General features: G+C 41.9%; 1 protein-coding gene across 1 annotated transcript in view; it reads left to right on the top strand.

The window, feature by feature from the left end:
• The window catches only part of acads (acyl-CoA dehydrogenase short chain), a 133,871-nt gene extending 106,494 nt beyond the window's left edge, over positions 1-27,377 (top strand). The window contains exons 9-10 of the mRNA XM_080208444.1: positions 11,139-11,195; positions 25,815-27,377. Of these exons, the coding sequence (XP_080064570.1) occupies positions 11,139-11,195; positions 25,815-25,967 (210 nt within the window). The 3' untranslated portion in view covers positions 25,968-27,377. The remainder of the gene's footprint in view (positions 1-11,138; positions 11,196-25,814) is intronic.
• The last annotated feature ends 288 nt before the right edge of the window (positions 27,378-27,665 follow it).

The raw sequence follows: 27,665 nt of genomic DNA, 5'->3' as shown, positions 1-27,665 counted from the left end.
TCACTCAATAACACCTGCTCTTGTTTCAGTTAAAAAGACATTGTCCCTTCAGTTGCCCACCTCAGTACCTGTTCTCTCTTCAGAACCTTTGTCTCTTGTTCTGACTCAGGAGAGTTCGTCCTGCAAAACACTTCTGACTCAACAGAGCCACCATTGTAAATCCTCGTACATCCACAGAGTCTCTGGTATTGCCATGAGTATGCCATTGAATTTCACAAAGGCCTCTTTGTGTCAAGAGCTTTTCAGTACATACCAGCATGTACTGTAGATAATAGCTAGGCATCCATCTGAAGTCTTTTTGTATAAAATTGCTGAAACATTCAAACAGCAGGAACTTCCACAGTTGTGGCATGAGCTTCCTCAAACAGACTGTTTGGAGGGCCTAAAATCCCAAAAGGCTTTATGCAGACTTAACAGGACTGTGTTCATCAAGTTTAAAAGTAAGTTCTCTTCCTATTCAGTAAATAATGGAATCTATTGGATTTGAGAACAAATTAGTAGCAGTGAAGGTAGACATAAAAGTAAAACCCCACCTCTCAACTTGTCTCTGCAGCACTCTAATTTGGAAATGTTTTCAAGACCTGCCCAGCATTTCTTGGGGTTGAGATTCGATGGCACAGTCTGCTGGCAAAATGATCCCAGGGCCATGTGTAAACATAGCTAGCCTGAATATAGCTGGCCCAATATTGGCTGCATTCAGGGAAGCCCAGTTTTGGAAAGGAGTCCTGAAACAGATATTAAGTACCCTACTTGTAAAGCATCCAATCGAAGTGACAGTCCAGGGCACCTTTATCTCAACCTTTACCAATATGGTGGATGGTGCATGCAGCCTCCCATATTGGAAATTTAGACTCCCCATTTGATCTTGCAAAATGATTGAGATGTCAATGTATATCTTGGCTTTAGTTTCCTGGATTTTTAATGTCTTTTTTAAGTTATAACTATTTTTGAATCAAGTCAGTCATACGTGAAGAGTGACAGATGATCTATATCCTGCGCTAAACTGGAATTTTCGGAGTAATTACCCAATAGGATAGAATTTCGTAGAGTCCTAAAATGGTTACAGAACCAACGAGGCCATTTGCTGTCATTTCTGAGCCAGCTTAGCTATTCAGCTAGCCCTGCTGCCCAGCCCTTTACCCATTAGCCCTGCAATTTTAACACTATGTTCACTTTTGAAAGTTATGGTTGAATTTGCCTGCAGCACAGTCTCAAGCAGCACATTCTCGATCGTAATCACCTTTGTCAATCACCTCTGGTTCTTATCCCTTCCACCAGTAGAACAGTTTCTCTCTACCTGCTCTGCTCAGACCCTTCATGATAATGAATATCTCCTCTCAACCTTCCCTTCTCTAGGGAAAGCAGCCCCAGTTTTGTCAATCCATCCATGTAATTGACATTACGCTCAGATGGGTCAGGCGCCCAATTGAGAAGCCACTCAATTTCATTTAATTTGAAATGAGGGTACAAGAGGAATTCTTTTATCCTCTGAGCTGTCATGCTGTGGAATAAAGCCAGACATTTAAGACTGTCCAAGATTTGCTTTGTGATATTCCGTTGGCGCCTGCACACCTCCCCCACTCACACACCAACGATTGCAGGGAGGTAGCATAATGAACTTTGGCAGAGCCTGTTAGTGGAACCTGAAAGGGAACTGCATTAGCAGAGCATGACAGTGAATCAAGGAAGGTATGCCAGGGTGATCAACAGCCTGCTTGGACACACCTACTAAGATGGCTCTAACTACTTGGGATTGAGAATCAGGCTGAATTAGCAGAAGGGTGGATAGCTGTGCTGTCTCCTGTAAGGACACCTGCGGCCACAGTTAAACATTGTCTTTCACAGATACTGGGAGAGAAATAGTCAGTTGTGACCTGAACTGTGCCTGTACTTTCTCGGTTGACTTATAGTATGGTTTTTTTGGAATGGTGCTAATGAAAACTGCCCTTGCAAACATCACACATAGCAACACCTTGATTTCAACAGTCAGCAAGGAGGAGTCCAGGTGCTGGACTGTGCTGTCACTTATCTGCAGACTCATACCTGTACCTAAAAGTCCCTTTCCCACATTGTGATCTAACCCTAGTCACCTTCTTTCTTGAGTTTGTGCAAAGGATGCTGCTGGTTCAAGACGCTTTATAATGTTCATCAGATTCTTTGTAAGGTTTTATCCCCCTCCTTGTGACACTCACAGTTTATTACCCCTTTCATTTCAAATTTGACTCACGTGTAATTTTCTTCAACCACCAGTGCTGTCATTCCTTGGCCAGTCTGTGTTTCTACTGGGAGTCATGCATAGTTATGAGAATGGGGCTATCCAAGAAATTTGATTGGTATTAACCATTGAGGTTAACACTCAGGCAAGACCAAATGCATTTCAAACCAGATTAGAACTGGCTTGATACCTGATCATGAAAATCATACCCTTTAATCTAAACACCATTTTTAAAGTTTATTAACCACAAGCAGGGCTTACGTTAACACTGCAAGGAAGTTACTATGAAAATCCCCTAGTCACCACACTCTGGCACCTATTCGGGTCAATACACCCAACCAACACGTCTTTCAGATTGTAGCAGGAAACCAGAGCACCTGGAGGAAACCCACATAGACATGGGGAGAATGTGCAAACTCCACATAGACAGTGACCCAAGCTGGGAATTGAACCCGGGTCTCTGGCGCCATGAGATCGCAGTGCTAATCATCATGCTGCCCCATTGGAGAAGCTTAATCTGAAACAAAGACTGAAAATACTGGAAAAACTCAGCAAGTCTGACAGTATCTGCGGAGAGAGAGTAGAGCCAACATTTTAAGTCAGGAACAAAGGGTCATCCAGTCTTGAAACATTGGCTGTATTCTCCCTCCACAGGTGCCATCAGATCTGTTGAGTTTTTCTGTTATTTTTGTTTTATTTCAGATTCCAGCATCTGCAATATTTTGTCTTAATCTGAATGATTGTTCAGTTTGGCCATGTTTGCTTTTGGCCTCAAGCATCTGCCCCTTGTGATGGTATCATGCCTGGATAATCTTTGTACTGCAGTCTGTGCCCATCCTTACCAGAAATGGTCTGAATAGCAACATAACATTGTAAATATATTAAATTGTGTTGGCTTCAGATCTGTATGTAATAGGACAACGTATTGAATTCAAAATGCAGTGCATAGACCATTGGTAGTATCTGATCCTCTACATCATTTATATGTTTATGGGGATTCTTCACAAATTTTTCATTGGTTTTTCATAGGGCACGATAGCACAGTGGTTATGTTACTGGACTAGTAATCCAGACTTCTGAATTAATTAAAGAAACACGAATTCTAATTGCACCACAGCACCTGGAGAATATAAGTTCAGTAAATTCAATAAATCTGGAATTAAAAACTTTGTGTCGGTAATTGTGGCCATGAAATTACCAGACTGCCGTAAAAATCCATCTGATTTATTAATGCCCTCCCCCGCCCTCGACTATTTGTTACTGCAGACCCGCAACATTGGTGTTGGTCTTGCCATCTAAAATGGCCTAGCAAACGACTCCATTACATCCAAGAAGACAGCTCATCACTACCTTCTGAAGTGCAATTAGGGACAGGCCATGCCGGCCATTGCTCATATCCCATGAATGAATAATAAAGGTGTTATATAAAAGCAAATTATTAAGCATTTTATTTTCTCATTCCATTCAGTGTAAACCCTACAATAAAGCTTTAAAAGATTAATAAGAGTGTATGGCACCTTTACAGCATGCAGTGTTCGTCCACAATCTAATCGAAAACCCTTTTGGGTCTTCAGCTTTCTGTAATTCAACAACAATGAAAGATCAAATGCATCAAGGACAACCTTTTAAAATTCCCTCAGCTGAACTCGCTGCTATATAGCTATTTGAATGTTAAAGTGACTTTGTTTTACTATATTAACACATCACAAAATCAGCATAAATATTGCTGCAAGGTTACACCTTCAATTGATTCCTATGCAGTTTGAGGTAAACCTGCCCTTTTGTGTTCTTTATTCTCGAACTTTTCAAATTTTCACCTCCGTCATTTTGTTGTGCCACCTAAAAATTTGCAAAGCTCAGGTTGAATGTAATACTGATTCTGTGACTAGATTCAAGAAGTAACAAGCTGTATTTTCATCCTTGATAATCGAATGTTTGAATCCCATTTTCACGTGCAGTTTTCATGTTAACGTTGGATTTCAGAGATAAGTTTAAGGGAATAAATCCCAAGGTCCATACAGCTTCATCTTCTGAGTCAATTCACTAGGCAGCCTCAGTTAAATCAGTTACCCAGCTCCTCGCCTCCCACTGAAAATGAAGCAGAGGTGCACACCAGTGATTGCTGTCCTGCTGCCTCACCTTAAAAGCAGAGACACAACCTAGTATTCCACAACAAAGCATTCCTAATTCTCAACATCCAATGGTCACTATCACTTCTCCAATCAGTAAGGCCATTGTATGGATTTGTAACAGCACTAAGCAGTTGCTTACATGCATTACCATAAAGTCATAGAGGTTTACAGCATGGAAACAGGTCCTTCAGCCCAACTTGTCCATGCCGTCCAGTTTCTGCCACAAATCTAATCCCACTTGCCCACATTTGGCCCATAACACTCTGTACCAATCTTACCTACATAACTGTCTAAATGTTTTTTTAAAAGACAAAATTGTACCCAAGTATACCTTGAAAATGGGTGGGTGCTACTGTAAAAATCAAGCTTCTTTTATTCAAAGACAGCTATGTAAAAGCAAATGTAAAAAGGATTTGGACATGTACCTAAAAAGGAGAGAAAATTGCAAAGCTATGGGATTAAGCAGGGGTGTGAAGCTAATTAGTTAGCTCCTTCTGCCTAACAACTGCAGTATTCTTTTCGTATTCTCTTTGGGGGGGTGAGAAAACGGGCATGTTTCTCTCCAGACCTTGCAACATTTCGCCAAAAAAATCAAGGGGCTGAGTTTCATACCATCAGGGTCTAAGCACATGGGAAAATCCAGCTGTCCAGAGATCGGGACACTATCTTGAAAGGGCTCCCTGATCAGGCTTTAAGTAAAGATCCCCTCACCCCCCCCAGCCCACCACGGAGGTCTCAGGGTACCCCCTTGCCCCCCCTACCCACCCAACTGGAGTCAGCATTTCTCTATTGCCTCTATTGCAATCTGCACACCCCACCCCCCCCAATTCCAACTCCAATCATTGGCACCTTTTCCTGCCCCTCCCCACCCCCTCCGATATCTGGTGAGGGGGGTAGTCCCAGAGAGAATGCTCGCTAATGACCGACTAATGTATTAAAATGAGCTTTCTGTGGTCCCATGGCATGTTTCACACCACTCCACTGGCGAGGGGCTGGTAAGATCAGAACTTGGAAACTTGCTGGCGTAAATCACGCAGTCCAGATTTTGAACATGTGTCACCGCCATTCCCCCAGCCAGAGAATGCGGTATCAAAATTGCCTCTAAGGGTGTAGTTTACAAAGTACATACCAGTATGTGACTAACAGCTCCTGGGAACACCACATGGCCAGGTGCCCAAAGTTAATATTGTGATTCCATCTGTGTATAGAGTGACAGAACAGTGAATTTGCATTTACAGAAGCCCCCTCTCGAACCTGCCAGAGAAAATTTAATTTTACCATCAGTAAAGAAGCTCTCTACTAACTTTAAAAGTCTGGTTTGGAAGTTATATTGCAACATGTGTAAGACTGCCTTCTGGACTTGCCCTTCCATCTCCAATCTACTTGACTTGAATGATAATGAAGAAAAAGATTTACATTTATAGAGCATTTTTCCCCGTCTTAGGACACTCCAAATCATGTCAGCAAAAGTTCTTTTGAAGTGCAGCAACCAATTTGCACTTGACAAGATTCTGTAAGCAGCAATCTGATAATAACTGGGTAATGTGTCTTAGGGATGATGTTTGAAGGATAAGTATTGGCACTGAAGAGATTACCCTTGGCATCTTTTACACCAGTGGTTTTGATTTATGATTTGATTTGGTCTATTATTGTCACATATATTATTGTACAGTGAAAAGTATTGTTTCTTGCGTGCTATGCAGACAAAGCATACCATACAAAGTCAAGGAAAGGAAAAGGTGCAGAATGTAGTACAGTCATAGCTAGGTGTAGAGAAAGATCAACTTAGTGCAAGGTAGGTCTATTCAAAAGTCTGACAGCAGCAGGGAAGAAGCTGTTCTTGAGTCAGTTGGTACGTGACCTCAGACTTTTGTATCTTTTTCCTGACGGAAGAAGGTGGAAGAGGGAATAGAATGTCCAGGGGTGATGGGATCCTTGATAATGCTGGCTGCTTTTCTGAAGCAGGAAGTGTAGAAAGGGTCAGTGGATGCAAGGCTGGTTTGCATGATGTATTGGACTACATTCACAACTTTTTGTAATTTATTGTGGCCTTGGGCAGAGCAGGAGCCATACCAAGCTGTGGTACAGCCAGAAAGAATGCTTTCTATGGTGCATCCGTAAAAATTGATGAGAGTCGTAGCTGACATGCCAAATTTCCTTAGTCTTCTGAGAAAGTAGAGGCATTGCTGGGCTTTCTTAAATACTGTCAGCATGGGGGGGACCAGGACATGTTGTAGGAGACCTGGATACCTAGAAACTTGAAGCTCTCAACCATTTCTACTTCATCCCCATTGATGGTAGGCAACATAAGGCCCATCAGGGTTCTGAGTACAGCCCACAAGACATTTTGCTGACTGTTGCCCATACACAGTGTTGCCACATTCCACTGGTTTCCATCTATGAAGTGTTTCCGTACTATTATAACTGAAGTAATAACAACATTGACTGCAGGAGCTGTGCACTCATTCTACGTCCAATCAAGTGTAACTATTTCTCTTGCTTTTACCATTTGAAGTTGATGAGAGTTCTATTAATATATGAATGATTGAGCATTTTTTTATAATTCATCGTGAAACATTTGGCATGTATAAAATGTATTTAATCTTATTAATGATGTCATGGTTAGTGAACAGGCCCAACTTTAATCTTGCATTCTACTGAAATTATAGAGGGCCACTCATGCAGCCCACTCACTAACCTAGTCTGCCTATCACTGGTTTACACCATCTGATATAGCCAATGCGCTGCAGTTTAGCGTCGCATTCTAACAAGCTGTCACTTCCTCCCTCAGTACTGTGCTGGCCTCGGCTTTGTGCTCAGGTCTACGGAATGGGACTCAAACCCACATAGTTCCAACTCAAACCCGCCTCGTCCTGACTCAAACCCGCCTCGTCCTGACTCAAACCCGCCTCGTCCTGACTCAAACCCGCCTCGTCCTGACTCAAACCCGCCTCGTCCTGACTCAAACCCGCCTCGTCCTGACTCAAACCCGCCTCGCCCTGACTCAAACCCACCTCGTTCTGACTCAAACCCGCCTCGTCCTGACTCAAACCCGCCTCGCCCTGACTCAAACCCGCCTCGTCCTGACTCAAACCCGCCTCGCCCTGACTCAAACCCGCCTCGCCCTGACTCAAACCCGCCTCGCCCTGACTCAAACCCGCCTCGTCCTGACTCAAACCCGCCTCGTCCTGACTCAAACCCGCCTCGTCCTGACTCAAACCCGCCTCGTCCTGACTCAAACCCGCCTCGTTCTGACTCAAACCCGCCTCGTCCTGACTCAAACCCGCCTCGTCCTGACTCAAACCCGCCTCGTCCTGACTCAAACCCGCCTCGTCCTGACTCAAACCCGCCTCGTCCTGACTCAAACCCGCCTCGTCCTGACTCAAACCCGCCTCGTCCTGACTCAAACCCGCCTCGTCCTGACTCAAACCCGCCTCGTCCTGACTCAAACCCACCTCGTTCTGACTCAAACCCGCCTCGTCCTGACTCAAACTCACCTCGCCCTGACTCAACAGTGAGAATGCTACCAACTGAGCCAAGACTGACGCTGGTTACTGAGAAGTTACCTTAACTGTAAGATGTAACTGGCACTTACTAGTATAAGCCTTTACTTTAGTGGCTGGAGGGATGAGGCAAGAAATTAGGTGGAGGCTTACTGAAGAATCCACTTTTGCCTCCTGTTATTTCTAAATGACCTTTATAAAATATAATTCAAAATTTTTTTGGAATTAGAAAAATGAAAACACCTGGCCAAATTCAGAGCAGAAAACACACTGTCCCTTAAGCATTAAATTCTATGTCTCAAAAATAGCATTTGGGTTGGAGAGGCAACAATTTCTTATCCATAACATCTCTTGGCAGCAGAGCAGTTCAGCTTCCCTGATTGGTATTTGGATTATATGTGATCAAGGAAGATAACTCGTCCTCAGTAAGTCAATTCCTTTTTAAAGCTGTGATTAGGATTCAAGGTCAAACTGAGACTTATCTCTCCAGAATGAATTTAATTGATGAAACATCTAAATCTGTAAATTTGCTGCTGTGTGGTTTATCGTCTGGTTTTGTGAGTGGTCGGGAGGCTGATTGTCAGCCTGGTTTTATTTATTAGATCAGAAAACACCATTATTTGGATTTCAGGCATTAGAATTGAGAGGACCTGTACGAAATTTGCCAAATTGAGCTGGTATTTCACTGTCGTGTCAGGTGCAATTTGTGTCCAAGGATGTGTTCACAGTATTTTCAGTAGTCAGTGTAAGTGTATCTTGCTTTTTCAAAGGCTTGATTGTCTTTAATGGAACATAAAGTACCTTGTTTCCTTCTGCGACTTACATTTATGGATAAAGAAATTGTAGGTGAATTCAATCCCCAATTACAGTAACCTTTTCGATGTGGATTAGAAAAATGCTGCCAAAGTCCTGATGGGAATTAGTTGTAGAAAAGATTCACATCGTTTTTATTGTTAATTATTGCCTTTTTGGACGGCATTACAACGAAGAAAGATAAGCTATCCTGTGTAAGTAGGCCTCTACCAATCCAACAAAATGTATAATCTCTCAAAAGAAAGAACTTGCATTTTATAAAGAAGTTTTCAAGACCTCGGGATGTCCTGAAGTATTTCTCAGCCAATAAAGTACTTTGGAACTGAAGTCAATGTTTTAATACAGGGAAAGACCACAGCCAGTTTTGTGCAAAGCGTGGTCCCAGGAAAGGCAATGAAGTAAATGTCTAGATAATCTGACGTTGATTGATGGGTAAAAACTAGCCAGGACCCCGGGGGAACTCCCTTTCTTCCCTTCTAATTATGTCATGGGACAGAAGAAAGCTTGTGGGGCCTCTGTTTAGCATTTCATCCACTTCTTTCTCTCTCTCTCTCTGCTTCTGTATGTGAAATGTCAGCCTGGAAGCTGTGATTGTTGGAAATTAGAACCATTGTCCATGACAACCTAGAAAAAACTCCCAAGAAACTAACAACTGTCCTGATGTGGGGGAGAAGGTTGTTACATTTCTTTTGCCATTTAAATGATATATTTCCAGAGCATTCCTTTATCTGTAATGTAAATAAAAAACATACATTAAATTCTTAGAGGAAAATACAGATGTTATTGGCAAACGGTGGTAGTCATTTCGGTAGGGATCTGCTCCCCCTGAAATATTTTTAATTTTCAAATGAGTATTCTCTTCTCCAGCCCTCTTCCCTACATTGCCATGAATTGACCTCCCACTCCACTGGTGTTTATTTACTCATTTCTTCCTCTTTTATTGGCCTTCCACCTCCCATCATCGCAGCGCTCAATCACATCCCCCACTTTGGCCCCTCTCCTGCTCTGCTCTTTCCTCTATCCTAGCCACGCCTACCGACTTTTCCATGCGATTTTCCCCAATCCATTTCTCCCTTTCCCTTCCCTGAGCTTCCATTGACTGCAGCCCACCCCTTCCCCCACCACCCCACACACTCCTACCTGAACCCGGTACTAACAGAAACTAGTCTTGATTCATTCTACACCATTCTGCCACTTACCGCCTCTCTGTGCAATAGACAGGATGAGCCCATTCTCACAAAAAGTTCCATTGGCAATGAGAATTTCACAGAGAAGTAGTGGAACCTGAAAGACTTCCAAATTAACCACCAAACTCCGTGGCAGAGGTTGGCCTGGTTGCATGGATGTCTGTCAGAGATGCCAGCATGCTGGCTGTGCTTTCCATATGCTGACTCTCACCATGAAGCGCTGCTAGTTGGCGTGTGTGAAATACATGTTAGTCAGCATCTATAAAAGAGAAAGAGAGATAAAAGCCTTGAGATTCGAACTGAAGAAAAATTTGCATGATTTTTTTTCTCTCTCTATAACACGGAATGCCTGTGCATCCTGCTGAATTACAATGAGAGAAAAAGGCTCTGTAATGGTACATAGGTAATAATATGACTAGAGTAGTACAAAGTATGTGCTGTTAATCAGGGCTTGGCAACATTACAGTTGACTGCGGCTTATTATGTGCCCCTGTGGTGACAATCTTGAAAAGCTTCACATTATATTCCAGTTTAGGATTTAAATTTTTAATTTATCAAAGTGTGTTGATTTCCTGGTACATTGCCAGCATCAGCTCCGAGGAATATTGAAGTCTGGATCACATTAATGAAACTTTGACATTTTGGAAAGTCTTGCGGGATTTTGTAATTTTTTTTTGTAATCTGCTTATAGCACAGAACATTCCAAAGATATGCCTTTTGCAGTCGTACATCTTGCATTACGGGCAAAGATAGACAGATTTGGCTGCAATTCATTTTACATCTGTTTAATATTGCAGCATTGTTGTCGATGGCAGCCCTAACTCACTGTAAAATAAATGAGGTGGTGCCACTACAAGAATCACTGGCAGCAAATGCAAAGAGCTGGCAGCAGTGCGACAAGCAGACTAAGAAGCTTTTGCCTATCTGCATAGGCCCATGGGGCAAATCCTGGCCAGAAACTGAAAATGATGATCAAAAGCTTTTGAACAAAAGCACACGAGCAGTCTTGGCAAATTTGCAGTTGGCTCTTTGCTGCCATTGCTGTAAATCCACCACAAGACAGGAATCGGGCAGATTCCCGAGGACTCGGCATAATTCAGAAGCTACTTGATGTAACTCGGCCGTGTACAATAGGACAGAGGTCCCTGAAGAGGCTTCAGAGTTCATCTGGAATCAGTGTCATAATATTGGAATTTGTAATAAATTACAGGCAATGCGTATCATATGTATGGTGTGGAAGACTTTATTCACGGTCATTGAGTTTTGATTTTTTTTTCTTAATTTACAGGAAGCTGCAATGGCCAAACTGGCAGCATCTGAGGCTGCAACAAGTATAGCTCATAAAGTAAGTGCTGCAGTTGTTCATTAGCTGGTTTTCATTAAATTGTGCATTAAGCGTTGTGGTGTTAATGTTCCAACATGAAAGCATGGTGTGCGAACTTGCGACAGGAATTCCACACACAACGAATTCCTTTCACAGGAGCTCCTGATTTTGATCAGGAGCAGAGCTGCGGTCAAGGTACTTACCCACTGGGGCATGGCTGTCATTCTGTGCTTCTGAATGATAGGCTATAGAGCAGCACTGACAACTGGTTATCATCACTCTACTCTCATCTGCGGAATTGTCCGGACAGAACTCTCCATTCACCTGACGAAGAGGGAAACCTCGAAAGCTTGTGAGTATTATCAAATAAATCGGTTGGACTAAAACCTGGTGTTGTCAGACTTTTTACTGAATTGTCCGGACAACAGGGAAACCTTATGAAATCCCCATTGGATTTTTTTTTAATTGGAAAATAACATAATGTGTTACTGCCCTTGTTGACCATGGTATTAGGTTCCATAACTTAGTATTCAAGGGCAGAAATGTTTGATTTATTATTGCCACATGTATTAGTATACAGTGAAAAGTATTGTTTCTTGCACACTATACAGACAACATGCCATTCATAGCGAAGGAAAGGAGAGGATGCACAATATAGTATATTCACAGCTAAAGTGTAAAGAAAGATCAATTTAATATAAGGTAGGTCTGTTCAAAAGTCTGATGGCAGCAGGGAAGAAGCTGTTCCTGAATTAGTTGGTATGTGTCCTCAGAGTTTTGTACCTTTTTCCCAACAGAAGAAGGTGGAAAAGAGAATGTCTGGGGTGCATGGGGTCCTTGATTATGCTGGCTGCTTTGCCAAGGCAGTGGAAAGTGTAGATAGAGTCAAAGGATGGGAGGCCCATTTGCATGATGGACTGGGCTTTGTTCACTACCCTTTGTAGATGTGGCAAGCCATTGGAAATGCTAGAAAAGTTCCCTAATTGTTCCGGGGCTGCACGATGACATCTGTACACCTTGTTGCTCTTCATTTCATTCATTTACGAGCATGAATGACAAACTTCATGTTCTTTGCTGTAAAGTGTGGGTCCTGTGCAGAAGCAGACATCCAGCAGATACATTGCAGCATTATGTTTGTCAGTTGCTGAGACTAAACAAAAGATGAAAAAGATTAGAATAATATTGAACAACTATTTCAGCTAGGAAAGGAGAAAAAACAAATTGAAGGGTAATAGGACAGATTAAATGATGGATAAACAAAATTAAATGTTAATTGTTTTGCATTCAAAATTGTGTTTTGCTTTTAATGCTAACGGCTTACTTTCAATATTGCAGAAAGAAAACCATCTTTGACATTTGAGTCAATCTGTCTAATAATTAATGTTATTTGCTTTTTAAAAATTCTTCTGTGGAACGTGAGCATCACTGGCAAAGCCAGCATTTGTTGCCCATCCCCAATCGCCCTTAAACTGAATGGTTTGTTGGGCCATTTCAGAGGGCAGTTAAGAGTCAACCACACTGTGACTGGAGGCAAGGATGGCAAATTTCCTTCCCTAAAGGACAATTGACAATGGTTTCATGGAGAATGCACCAGTTAGTGGTGACTGGCTAATTTTTGATGCAGACGTCTGTAGCTTCCATTGGTGCGGACATCTGTAGCTTCCTTAAAGCTCTGCTAAATAGCCATTTCCAGTGGATGTGAAGATGGTCTGTGCCGTCATCTTCTTTTTGCCTCTGATTCATTCCAGGGCAGGTCATTTGCAGGATCTCCCTGTTGGCTGCATATAAATACATACTGTTAGTTACTGACGCCTTGTTGTCAAGGACAACAGTTATGTAAATTTCCCTGAGATGGCAGAAACTGAAATGAGTAGGCACGGTTTTGCCTCTCTGACTGGATTTCCCTTGGTGCACATGTGACAAACCAAGCACCAGGAGTATTAATATCCCACAAAGGATATCCATTCATCAATGTCCGAACACAAGAGGAGCTCCCATGAAGATGTGTGCCAGATTATCTGGGAGCTGCCTTGACGTTTTTATACGGCAAAAGCCTAATGTCCCAGACAGCCTAACATCCCAGACTATTTACTTTTAGGAAAAGACTTAATGGCTGACTAAAGGAGGGAAGAGCCATTTCAAACTTGACTCATGACCCCTGTGAAGAACCTAACCAATGATGTGAGCCAGAGTTACAATGAAAGCTGTGTGACCAAACTGAACAAGCCACTGAAATTTTAGAGATGTGCTTCAGAAGCCATCAAGAACTGGATATATGTTTCTCTACTCACCAGTCAGGGCGAGGAGAATGACAGTGGTGTACAACATTGCACAGCTGAGAGGACTGTAGGTGGAAGTGACAAAAGAGCACGTTATTCCCTTCAAATGCAGAAAACATTGAGGAGGAAGATGGAACACCTGTGGTGAGACCAGCTGTTAACATTGCTGTCAGGAATGGCCAAATATCCACAAAGCCTCACCTCATTGTGTGAAACATAAGCAACCCTGAGATCTGCTTCCACCACTCTCCACCCGTGTTCTTTGCACGAACGAGTTTTTCAACTACTCATCTATCCATTCCACACCTGTCCAATATCTATTGTTCATTATGAGAGAAGTGAAAGGGGGAATTGACAGTCGTGATGCAAGAGCAAGCAAGATGTGGAAGTGATGCTAATTGATCGTTTTTGTGCCAATATAATGAAACAAGAGCATAACAAACCCATGTGCATGAATTACAATTTTTTAACTGGTGCCTCTTGTTCCTTCGATGTGGTATATCTTGTATCTCCTGTATGATTTCAGCAAAGATAGAGGCAGAAATCCTCATAATGCCCTGCATCTCAAATCTGCTAGTGGTTGAGATGGACGCTCCTATCTCACTATTGTACAGAGGGTGAGTGGGATGTCTGTCAGTACCTTGCTGACTTCCTGATGGCCTTCTCACTTCACCTTCTTTACGATATCCCCTGAGGTTGAGCGTCTGTGTCCAGCTGAACAGATTGGAAAGGACTGCACCACCCCCTCTCCCCACCCTAATACAGATACTCTGCAACCGTCTCCATTACCATTACTTGCCTGTGTTAATGTGAGAGCTGTGAATCACCAGAAGAAAACCCAATTATTAACAGTTAAAGTGTACCCACTCTAGTTTGTATATCAGCAGAGCCATATGTCCCATGATGGTGAACCCTCTCAGAAGGAATGAAGTCCTCTAAGAAGTTGGGGATGCCCTGTGATACTTTCTGTAAATATGAAGGCCCTGGAGATTAAATGAAAGTGATATGATTTAGTCATGGCAATATCATCACAAGGACAAACGCCATATTTGCTTTTCTCACCATTCAGTCATTGATGAAATACCCATCTCTCCTACCAACACAATATGGGTAGCATTGTGGTTAGCACTGCTGCCTCACAGCGCCAGGGACCTGGGTTCAATCCAAGCCTTGGGCCTCTGTCTGTGTGGAGTTTGCACATTCTGCATGGGTTTCCTCTGGCTGCTCCGGTTTCCTCCTGAAAGATGTGCTGGTTAGATTGATTGGCCATGATAAATTGCTGCTAAGTGTCTGGGGGATTAGCAGAGTGGTTAACATGTGGTTACAGTGATAGGCCCAGGGTGGGATTATTGTAACTGCAGGCTTGATGGGCCGAATGGATTCTTCTGTACTGTAGGATTCTAAGATTCTATTTACACCCTTGCACTGGTCCACGCAGACATCATTCTGCTGCACCCCGCCTGCCAATTATTGGATAAAAATGTTCCCAAATCATTCATTTTGTGGGCAGGAAATGTATTAATGTTCCAATAGCACGATCACCAAACAATAGCTGCTCTAAACTGGCTGCCCCTCCTAATGTTTTAATGATATTGAATAATTGTCAAAAAGCCATCATTAACAATTCACAAATGAGGCAGGAAGAGTATTGTTGATGCTGAAGCTTGGGAATGGAAAACCCTGGAAGCTTTCAATGCCGCATGCTGCCTGAGTGCCCCCAAGGTTTTCTGTTTGTTAGTTTGCTGCTTTAAATTATCGACATTACTTCAGCGTGATGCAAAAGATCTTTTTTTAGACGCTGAATGCTTTTCAAATAACCATGTCATATGTATGAAATTCCATTAATCCTGCCAGTTTTAAAGGTGGCCACCCCAGTTAATCATGGCTGCATGTAAAACAGTAAAGATGGTGGAGAAACACGAGAACTGTGCGTGTCAGCAGCAAACTCAGCCAATGAAATACAGTCAGCTGATGTATGTCCCAGATAGTTGTCATGCCGTCTCCTGTCTCACCATTCTGACTCCAGGGGGATGCAGATTGGTCACTTAACCCCAGAGCATCCTTCTCAACATCATTTACTGCTATTCATTGGTATTGACCCCAATACTAACAAAGTTGCCTTCTCAGCTGGGATGGGGATTGAATTATGTCACACAGATCTGGAAGCCAACTGAATGGATTGGAATCTGCAATCTGAGCTGAATTATATAGGCTGGGCCAACTCCAGTCCTGTCCCTCTCCGTTTGCTGCTCTCCTCTCCTGCGAATGAATGAAGATGAAGTATTCACTCAGTGATTCAGTGTATTTGGTGAACGTGACTCTGAAGCATGCATCATATTGCATAAATATTGGGTTGATTATTATCAAGGTGGATGGATAAATGGGAAGGTGATGAAGCACGTAGAAAATAGTGGAAGTCCTGAGGGTAGGAGGAATGATGTGATGGAAAATGCTTAGCAAGACAGAATGAAAGTGGGTGGGGGTGCTTAAAGCAGGTATTGTGGATGAATCAGCAATCTGTTCACTTTTTCTTCTCATCAAACTGCTTCCTACAATGCATCCAAGACCTGAGTACAGCTCCTTACCTATCTGTAACCATGCCGCCTTTGTGAGAGCTGCAAGTTTCTTCCTCCTGTTTCTGAGGAAAAATCTGTCCTTCCACATCCTCACTCTACCGAACAGTAATTCTCGTGAGGTGTCATTGTCTCTACTTACAGCTCTTGCTCTCGTCCATCCATCCCAAACATTTCCAATTTCTACTTGTGGATTGTCCTTTTAAATGGAGCTGAGATCATACTACACACACCCAAATCCTCCTGCCTCACAGCCTGGGGACCTGAAAGCTGGAAGTCTAGATGGTACAAGTGAACTGAGATTGCAGATTGCAATCCACTCAGCTGACTTCCAGATCTGCAGGACAGAATTGCACCCCCATCGCTGCTGGGAAGGCACCTTTGTATTAACACTGGGGCCAGTGCGACTGAATAGCAGTAAATGAAAAATGCATTTTTGTCTAACACATGAGACAGTTCATTTTATTGAAGCCTAAAGAAGCAAACTACAAGTATGATGTTGAAACAATGAGTGCACAGGCCAGTTGGAGAGAGGATCTCTTAGTGCTTGTAATTTATTTAAACCATCTGCTGGCTCTGAAACAAATGATGTGTTTGAAGCAAAATCACGAAACACATTTATCTCGGAATAATAAAGAAATCTTAAGATTTTCAATTGTATAAAAGTGACAGCAGGAGCATTCATTGTGAGGGGAACGGAGTTTGGCTGCTCACATTAATAAAATCGGAAAGATGAAAAGGAAAGTTTTAGAAAGACTTAACAATTGAAATGAAATGCAATTGCCAGAATAGTCAATACATTACACATGGAAGAAAAGCTCTCTATCTACAGACAGATACTTGGAATGAATGTATCCCTGATTTCCGATATCCCCTATCTGAAGTCTTTATTGTAAAGCTAATTCTCATCATTAAATTGCAGATGCATTCACTTGGATGGTTTATTCTGTTCCTGACCCAGTTAGGTAGAAGGCTGACAAATTGCAGCTTATAAAGTGATTAGATGTTGGGTAATACTTATCAGAATTTAAAGGTAACTAAAAATGCTACAAGCGTTCAGTAGGTCAGGCAGTGCTTGCAGAGAGAGAATTGGAGATAACACATCAGGCGCATGACCTTTCACCAAGCGTCCAGCATCTGCAGTATTCTGTGTTTGTATTAGGAGCTATCCAGCCTCATGCCACTTTCCGGGTCTTAGTTCATATGCCTTGTGGTTTGGCATGTTATCGCTCACGCGGAGGATTTTTTTTTGACAGGCAGGTGAAATATTGGAATTTGTCAAAGCAAGTACCTCCCTTAGAGGAAGAATGGGCTAAAAGCTGCGAGAAAGCTGTCCCATTCAAACTGATGTTAACACAGGGCAAAAGTGCAATAAATAGGTGAAATAGAAACATAAAAAAGATGTTCGCTGGCAGTGGGATGAACTGGAAGATTAGTTTGGATTGATGATTGCTCATATCCTGAGACTACCTGGTCCTTGTGTAGCAGTTAGGAGTAATGTCAATGGTGTACAGGAATGTAAGACACTGCAATCCCAGTCAGAACAACACAGCACCATGTTGTACTGATATTATATAGATCAATTGTGAGAGGGTTGTGCTGTTTTGTCATCCTATGTCAATGGATGTATTAACATTAAAGACAAGTCATTGAAATAATTCAGTTATTCATGGATTAAGTTTAAAGAAAGCTTCAGGGGACAAAATATAAGAACATAAGAAATAGGGGCAGGAGTAGACCATCTAGCCCTTCGAGCCTGCCCCGCCATTCAATAAGATCATGGCTGATCTGAAGTGGATCAGTTTCACTTTCCCGTTTTCTCCCCATAACCCTTAATTCCCCTGTCTATCAGAAACCTATCTACCCGTGACTTAAATATATTTAGCGAGGTAGCCTCCACCAATTCAACGGGCAGAGAATTCCAGAGATTCCCCACCCTTTGAGTGAAGAAGTTCCTCCTCAACTCCGATCTAAACTGCACCCCCCCCTTATCTTGAGGCTGTGTGCCCTCTAGTCCTGCTATCCTTTCTAAGCGGGAAGAATCTCTCTACCTCATACTTAAACATACTTAATTCGAGAAAAATTTGGACAGTTATGGAATCATAAGGAAAGAGATTATTTGGTACATCAAAATTATCCACCAATTAGGAACTATCCAGCTTAATCCCACTTTCCAACTTTTAATTCATAGCCTTGTAGATTGGTGTGTTGGGGGAGGGTACGCATTGCTGTGTCACCATGCAAATGCATATTGTTATCTGAAGCTATGGATGGTGCTGGTGGAGGTTCCAATATCCTGTCCATCACATGACTGACTAGGATCTCGCCCACTCTTACTGTCCGCATTAGGGTGGGTTGGAAAGATTTGCAGGTTGATGCCCAACCTATTTGGCCAGTGGTTATGAGTGCAACTTCCTTGGCCATCACATGCTGGGTGAGACTTGAGCCTGAAGCTCCTGGCTCAGGCAGAGGTGCTACCTACTGCACTGCAAGACCTCTCACTCTTGTAAATTTGAGTACCTTTCATAAGCGATGACGGTTTCTGCCACTACCATCCATTCGGGCAGAGAATTCACCACTCTCTGGGTGAACACATTTCTCCTCAGCTACCCTCTAATCCTCTACTAATCTTTGGTATCTTTAAATCTGTAAATATGTAACAGGCTTTTTAGATGATGAAGAGAGAGATAAGATTGGACAGGAAGCATAGGACTGAACCGAATTACAACATTTGCAACATGATCTAGGGATTACAGATAAATATCTTTTCCCTGCAGGATGGTGGGCAGGTGACACAAAATAATTCACCATCTGTGTAATACTTCAGCAATTTTCTAAAGATGAAGATCAAGTATTTACCATAATCTTGATAGTTTTTTTTATAAAATATGATCCAAAATCCCAGCTTTTTACTAAAAGAATGAAACCACAACATTCCATGGTTTAAAACAGAAGAATTTTAAATATAGAAGAGTCAAACTTGATACCTTATACTATCTTAGGTAATCACCAATACTCTAAAACACAGACTCAATCTTAAGTAAACATGGATTAACAGGAAAATTTTGATCAATTATAACCTACAAATTAAACATTAAATGGCAAATACGATGAAGACAGATCTTATGAATTGGCTTGGCAGGCCATTCAGCTGCTGTGTCATCAGTCTCAATCACAAAAGTTCTTCAAAACTCACTGTCATGCTAACGAGGAATTCCAGCTCCTGCTCTTCCAGGATTTAACCTAATTCCTAATCGCTAACAGCACAAACCAACCCAAGTTCCACTAGCACAATCTTCAAAAATGAGACGCACCTACTGAACCCGCTTGATTCTGTTTATGATGCCCTTTGTGGCGTTAGAACAGAAACAGCTGCAACAACTGTATTTTCTGCCTATTCTCCGCCTCTCAGTCTAGATTCTGTCTTCCCCATCCCGCCTGTACTGCGCCACTGGCATCAGCAGCTCCTACTGAACTTGAATGGCTTAGTGTCCTTTTATCTGGTTCAACAAGTTTCAGACTCTCCAGAAGTTTTGGCTTCCAACCTCAGTTTCAGTCTTTGTCTCCTGAGAAGGTTTAGCTTCCTATTTCAGTTTCTCATTCCAGTTAGGGCACGTCTCAAAAAATACAAGCTTTGAACCGCATTGCATCACACATTATATGAAGTAACATTCTTCAAGGCATTTTGAATGGAATACCTTTTGTAATTTTTACATTAGCGTTAACCTATTTGAAGTAAGGTCATTAACATATTTGGGTGCTCATATCACATGATGGAGCTTTACCCTAATTGTATTTTGTTACTATTGTTCTCTCGTTCTAATCCAATCTGTTATTTTCTGTAAGCTGATACGCATTTTCTGTATAGTTTGCATATTTCAAATGAAAGAAAATGTTGAGCAACAGTTCCTCTGTTGAAAGACTTTGTGAAACCAAGTACTTGCTAAAACAGGGAACAATAACTTGCTGGGAAGCATGTGGGAAAAATCTTAAGATACTGCCATTGTGACTCCAACAACTTTCAGATTCAAATAAAGCTAGCCTGTTCTTATTTAATTATATATTATTATGTAATTCATTGTCAGCTTAGCTCACTTGGTAGTAATCGGTAGTGTGGGCGGCATGGTAGCGCAGTGGTTAGCATGGTTGCTTCATGTCGCCAGGGACCCGGGTCAATGTCTGTGTGGAATCTGCACGTTCTCCCTGTGTCTGTGTGGGTTTCCTCCGGGTGCTCTGGTTTCCTCCTATAGTCCAAAGGTGTGCTGGTTGGGTGCATTGACCCGAACAGGCGCCGGACTGTGGCGACTAGGAAAATTTCACAGTAACTTCATGCAGTGTTAATGTAAGCCTTACTTGTGACTAATAAATAAACTTTTACTTTACTTTTAATTTCATGTCTGAGAAAGAAAGTTGTGGGTTCAAGGACTTGATCACATAAGCTATGTTGTCACTTCAGAGCAGTATTGAAGCACATTTGAGATAGAAAGGGAGTAGATAATTAATAAACTCATATTTAGGGATTCTAAAACTTCTCGCCTGAATCAATTGCATGTAGGTATATTGAAGAAAAGTTAGGGAGAAGTTGACAGAGGCACTATTGAATAGGTGCATGCATATATAACAATTAATTGAAAAAGGGAAATTGTGTCAGAGAATTGGCAGACAGCTAATACAATTCCTGTATATAAAATGGGAGGTCAAACACAAGCAGCAATGTCTAAATCAGTGAGCTTAATGTCAAGATTAAAAAAGATAATGAAATCTCTACTCAAAACTGTGAGGAAAAATCATAAAATTGAAAATATAATAAAGATAGTTAGCACGGAATCCTAAAGGGAAGATAGTGCTTGGCCAAACTTGTTCATTCCTTTGGAGACCTAAAAGAAAGCATAGGTAAGAGTATTGCCATAGTTGTGATACATTTGATGCCATAGATCTAATATATTTGGATTTTCAAAAAGCCTTCAATATGATACTGCGTAGTAGAGTGGTGACTAAATTCAGAACATGTGGAGTCAAGACTTGGGGCAGCACGATAGCACAGTGATTAGCACTGCTGCCTCAGAGTGCCAGAGACCTAAGTTTGATTCCTGGCTTGGGTCACTGTCTGTGTGGAGTTGCACATTCTCCCCATGTCTGCATGGGTTTCCTCCAGTTGCTCCAGTTTCCTCCCACAGTCTGAAAGACGTGCTGACTAGATACATTGACCCGAACAGGGGCCGGACTGTGATGACTAGGGGAATTTCACAGGAACTTCATTGCAGTGTTAATTATTTATGATTAATAAATTAACTTTAAGAGTGTGGATACTGAGATTGGTGAAAGCTAGAATGCGGTATTCAGCAAGGGTCGGTGCTGGGACCACTGTTACTTACCATTTAAATAAACAACTTGATCACAAGAATTGGAATTCAATTTCAAAATTTGCAGATGAAGCCTAATTGAGGGTTGCAGTTAATACAGAAGAGGACTGCAAAAAAAATCCAAGAAAATCACACAATTGTTAAAGCACAGAAGGAAGCCATTCAGCCCACTGTGTCTACACTGGCTCTCCAAATGAGCTTAGTGACATTGTCCCACCTCCTCCATAACCCTGAACGTTCTTCCTTTTCGGATAACTGTTTAATTTCCTTCTGAATGCTTTGATTGAACCTGCCTCCACCACATCCACCCTCAGGCAGTGCATTCCAAACCTCAATCACTAAGCATTAATAAACTTTTAGCATGTGACTGACAATTAAACCTCAGTGTAAGTAATTGTGAATTAGCACGTTTTGGTAAAAAGAATAAGGAGGCCACAAACTCCTTGGAAACTAAGGGCGGGATTTTCCATTCACACTAGCCCCAACACCAGAAAACCCAGCCTGAGGTTAACAGACCTTTGCGTGGTCCAGTCCTGCCAGCTATGATTCCTGGGCGGATGGACCTAAATAGGGTCAAGGAGCAGAACAGTTTTTAAAAATTGATTTATGGGATGTGGGTTTTGCTGGCTGGACAAACATTGCCCATTTCTAACTGCTCTCCATTTCAGAGGGCAGTTAAGAGTCAATCAAATTGCAGATTTCCTTCCCAAAATTAGTGAACCAGATAGGTTTTTATGACAATCGGCAATGGTTTCATGGTCATCATTAGACTTTTCAATTCCACATCTTTTTTTTAATTGAATTCAAATTCCACCATCTGCTGTGGTGGTATTTGAACAAGGTCCCCAGATCTCACCCTTGGTCTCCAGATTACTAGTCCAGTGACAATACCAATATACCACTGCCTACTTGGGGTACACTTACACAAACTACTGTAAAAGTAGCCGTACACATTAAAGGGCCATTAAAAAAAACAAAGCAATGGGGTTCATTTCACGAGAGGTAGAACTGAAAAGTAGATCAGTTATGTAAAATTTTGTTGAGAACATTGATTAATCAACACTTTGGAGTTCTGTGAACATTTCTGGTCTCCATATTATAAAAAGGTTATAATAGTGCTGAAGAATGTACAAATGGTTTATGTGAACGATATTAAAATTAAGGAGGTATGTATACTGAAGGGATAGATTATATCTACCTATAGAGAGGGGACAGTTCAGGGCTGACCTGCATTATGGCTCAGATCAGAAACTCCAAAATTTTATGAAGCCTACCTGGATCATAGGTTTTGCAATTTGAATTTGGATAGGATAAGCATCATTGGTCTCACTTCAAATGACCCATCAGGGAGCTTTTATCAAACAAAGTCTATTTAACAATATAGTTAACATGTATAGTAAGAAAATTAGCAACAACTTTTATCAATTACAACCAAGAAACAAAACAACTACTATAATGTATAACTCCTAACAAATATATCTGATGTTCCAATCAAGCCAATCCCATAGATAAAAGACCCTTTTCACAGGTTTGACATGGCAAAGACTAATGCTCACGTGACACAGAACTTGAGACCTTTGGATGAAGTCTGCAGCTCTCTGGACTGACTCAGAACAGTTTGAAGTCAAAACAGCTTCCCCAAAACACCAGGGACTTTAGGCAAGCTACCAACTGCCCATTTCCTCCCCCCTCCTCAAAAAAGCAAGACCTTGCTTTCAGCTACCGAGCAGAATTTCCAAAACCAGGGAGAGGGAGAGACTTCTTTTTAGCTTGATACCCTTCTAAAACTCAACTCTAACTTCAGCCAAACAGGAGATGAAACCTTAAACTCTCTGGAAAGGAGAAAACCACTGTCCAGACCCTGTGATCTTTTCTCCTAACAATGCAGGGCCATAAAACTAATCCCAAAGTAAATGTAAACAACCCCATTTAAGCCACTTAAGTAGTGATAAAAAGACATCTTCAGTCAAGCGGCGACAATGACATCAGCTAAGGCTGTGAGCTGAGAAACACTGAAGCTGAAAGCTGCAGAGATCATGATTAAAGAAAACCTTTCTTAAAGGCCTTTAAGAATACGAAAGTGCATGATAGGGTAGACTTGGAACAGATGTTTTTACTTGTGTGGGAGAGACCCAGGTTAGAATGTCAAACTCACCTCACCACAGCTAGCAAATTTTTTAAAAATTAATTTACAGGATGTGGGCATTGCTGGCTGGACCAGCATTTATCGCCCATCCCTAACTGCCTTCCATCTCAGAGTGCATTTGAGAGTCAGCCACATTGCTGTGGATCTGGAGTTACATATAGTTACATGTAAGGATAGCAGATTTCCTTCCCTAATGGTGATTAATGAACCAGATGGGTTTTTACAGCAATCAACAATGGTTTCATGGTCACTATTAGACTCTTAATTCCAGATTTTTTTTATTGAATTCAGATTTCACCATCTGCCAAGGTGGGATTTGAATCCTGGTCCCTAGATCTTCTCCTGGGTCTCTGGATTACTAGTCCAGTGACAATACCACTACACCACTACCTCCCTTGAGGCAAATAACTTAGGTGCAGTTAAGGGGAAGCTAGATAAACACATTAGGGAGAAAAGAACAGAAGGAAATATCGCTAACATTAGATGAAGTCAGGTTTAGCTATCGTGGCGTGTAAATGCTAGCATAGATCTGTTAAGTCAAACAACCCTCATTCAGGATTGTGGAGCCGGAGTAGTTTAGAAATGTTTGTCTTCCCCAAGAATTAGAGATAATATTGTAGTTAAGGTCTTGGAATTGATGTGCTAAGATTCTGGCAGACAGCAAAAGAGAAATGCAGTGGAGATGATAAGGCACAGATTCTCACTACCAATTACAGTAGCAAATGTTATAATAGATAATTCGCCCTCTCTGGAGATGTAATCCATGTGTCCCTTCTGGGTGTATGTTTTGTTTGTTCATTCACAGATGTGGGCATTGCTGGCTACGCTAGCATTTATTGCTGATCCTTAATTTCCCTTAAGATGCTGGTGATGCCTCCTTGAATAACTGCAGCTCTTGAAGTATAGCTACAACCAGAGTGCTATTAGAGAGGGAGTTCCAAAATGTTGACCCAGCAACAGTGAAGGGATGGTGATATATTCCCAAGTCAGTATGGTGTATCCTAGAGGGAAACTTGCTGGTGGTAGTGTTGATGTTCCCATGTGTCTGCTGACCTCGTGCTTCTAGATGGTAATGGTCATGGGTTTGGAAGGTGCTGCCAAAGGAACCTTGATGAATTCCTGCAGTGCATCTTGTAGCTGGTACACAATGTTGCCACTATGGATTTGTGGTGGAGAAAGTGAATGTTTGCAGATGTGGTGCCAATCATGCATTGTTCTAGATGATGTTGAGCTTCGTATGTGTTGCTGGAGCTCCACCCATCCAGGCAAGTGAAGAGTCTTCCATCATACTCCTAATTTGTGCTTTGTAGATGGTGGACAGGCTTTGGGGAGTCAGGAGGTGAGTTACTCACCACAGAATTCCCGATCTCTAACCTGCTTGTGTACCCATTGTAGTTATACATCTGGTCCAGTTCCATTTCTGGTCCAGTTCCTGATCTCATTACAGCTTAGGTTGAAGCATAGATGGAAGAGCTGAACTTCAGAGGTGAGATGAGAGTAATTGCCTTTGACTGTGGCGTCAACGAGTCTGAGAAAAACTGGAGTCAATGGGAATTGGAGGACAACGCATCTAGCGCAAAAGGGCACAGTTCTGGTTGTTGGAGGTCAATCGTCTGAGTTCTAGGACATGCTGGAGTTTCTCAGGGTAGTGTCCCTGGTCAACTATCTTTAGCTGCTTTGTCATTGACCTTCCTTCCACCATAAGGTCAGAAGTGAGGATGTTTGCTCATGATTGCACAATATTCAGCACCATTCACAATCTTTCAGATACTGAAGCAGTTCATGTGCAAATACAGCAGGACCTGGACTTGACCGCCCCCCCTTTCATGGCATTACCTCCACCCCTCGACCCGCGCAGCCTGGCAGATTAAACCTACCTGCTTTAAGGCAGCAAGTGCAATAAAAATAAAAGGGGGCAAGGCCTCCCAGGGTTGGCAGGTGCTGGTCAGTGCTGGATCCTGCGGAAGGGTTTCCTTGGCTGCAGGTTCCAAGCAGCTCAACCCATCAGAGGTTTCAACTAAGTTTTTCAGAGCACTTCAAACTCTTGTAATTCCAGCAGGCTATAACTTTCCAACACAGGTTGGAAGTTGTGGTCCGTTGATTGAAGTCATCCAGACTTTCTCCTCAAAAGCACTTGGTTATCAATGTATATCTAACTATAACAAAACCATACATGTTACAAAATGCATGTTATATATCTTCATCAGTCTAACCTGCTCCTATTTACTGTGTTCCCAGTTGTTAACTTGAGCCTGATCTCTGTTTCCTTGTATGTTTAGGCCATGCAGATCCTGGGAGGTATGGGTTATGTAACAGAAATGGCAGCAGAGAGACACTATCGTGATGCCCGCATAACTGAGATCTACGAAGGAACCAGTGAAATCCAGAGACTGGTCATAGCCAATCAGTTGCTAAAAGGATACAAGGGTTAGTTGCGCCTCCAGGAACAATCAGTTGGCAATGCTGAAATTCTCAAAGGCAAGCAGCATTAGCCACCAGGAATTGAAATTCTAATCCACTGCCGTTAATCGGTGATGTCATTCCTCAAATGTGGAAAGGGTAATGCAAATGGGAGGTAAATTTATCAGAACATGAAGCAAGCTGAATAAATATATTACAGCATTGGAAGAGAAGTCCAAAGCACAGATCACAGAAAGGAACTGAATGATTTATCATTTGAAATTGTCAAAGGCTTTAAAGCCAGTACAGAATATACTTATTGATGATACATCGCACACTAATAATACTTCTCAACCATCCATCTTTCTTGCTATGTTGTTCTTCAGGTAGCTTGTTTTACTACAATCAGTGATCATGGTGTTCCAATGTTCCAATCCTTAACAGCAGCCAGCATCATTGGTGTTACTCTCCAATACCTGCTCTGCTTCATAAACAGTCAGAGTATTTCTTCCTCTAGGTCTGCTGCCCTCAATTATACTAGCCACTACCAAATATTCTTTCTTTTTCCCAAGTCTGTGCCCAAAAAATTGTAATTGTCTCTTGCTGATCATCTACAAAAGGTTCTTGTGTGCCTGCTTTCCTTAATCATTCCTCATTAGCTCTGTGCATTGTTCAACTAATCCTCATCAAACTCTTAGAATTAACATCCCTGATGCCTTTCATTTATCTTCCATTGTCTTGCTATATTCCAACTTTCGCATCCATTTGCATTAACTGGATGTAACATTTTGGAAATCCCATTCTGCTTTCCATAGAGATTAGCTTATTTCCAGAGGGCCTGGCATTTTTGAGAAGGTTTGTTTCGCAAGTGTTGTCAGCTTCCTGACATCCTGGTCGCCATAAAGATTGAAAAGATCTGGAGACAGAACACAACCCCTTGTTGTGGAAGCTGATGTAACTGGAAACTTTGCTGCATTAGTTTGGTATGTTGCATGGGTTCCCGGCCCTGACAGCTTACTCCATTGCTGTATCCAAGCAGGAGGAATCATAGGGAGCAAGAACCTTTCCTCTATCCAGTAGATTTGCAAACTTATTTTAAAAAAGAAACACCCAGGAGTTCACTACACCCAGTGCACAGCGATTACCTTCCTTGCAATGACTAAGACACTTTTTTGTTGTACACAGTATAATGATACTCTTTGCTGTCAACAATGCAGATGTAAATTGACCCAATGCCTCATAAAAGTGATTCGGGTTTTTGCTGCTTAGAATAAGAGGAGTTGAGAATCAAATTCCTCCTCTTTGATATCATTATTTAGCAACTGAACTGTTCACTATTCTCTTGCTGTGTATTCACTTCTTTCAGAAAGCACATTATATTAATGTCTGACCAGAACCTGCGACTGCAGCTGTAATTGAGATTTTGCTCACTGTTTTTGAAATGAATTAATAAAATAAATATTTTTAATAGATGTTCAGACCATTTCATTTCTCCTTTGGCAGCCCCTCAGGGTCGAGAATGTTTTGCTTCCACTCCAGGGAGATGGGTTCTACGATGCTGGATTTGTCCAATCTGGGAGTGGCAGGTTCTGCCTCAGGTTTGGCAGAGGGTGTTTGATGAGGTGGGTGGGTGCGACGCTCTGGATTCTGCACATTCTTCCTGTTGCTTACACTTGCTCCACCCGATGATACTTGACATGATTGGCAGTTTCGTGGAAGCTTCTTCTCCA

This window comes from Carcharhinus amblyrhynchos, chromosome 20, assembly GCF_965287045.1.
Source record: "Carcharhinus amblyrhynchos chromosome 20, sCarAmb.v2.hapA, whole genome shotgun sequence".
Lineage (NCBI taxonomy): Eukaryota > Metazoa > Chordata > Chondrichthyes > Carcharhiniformes > Carcharhinidae > Carcharhinus > Carcharhinus amblyrhynchos.
This window is presented reverse-complemented; position numbering and strand designations above follow the sequence as displayed.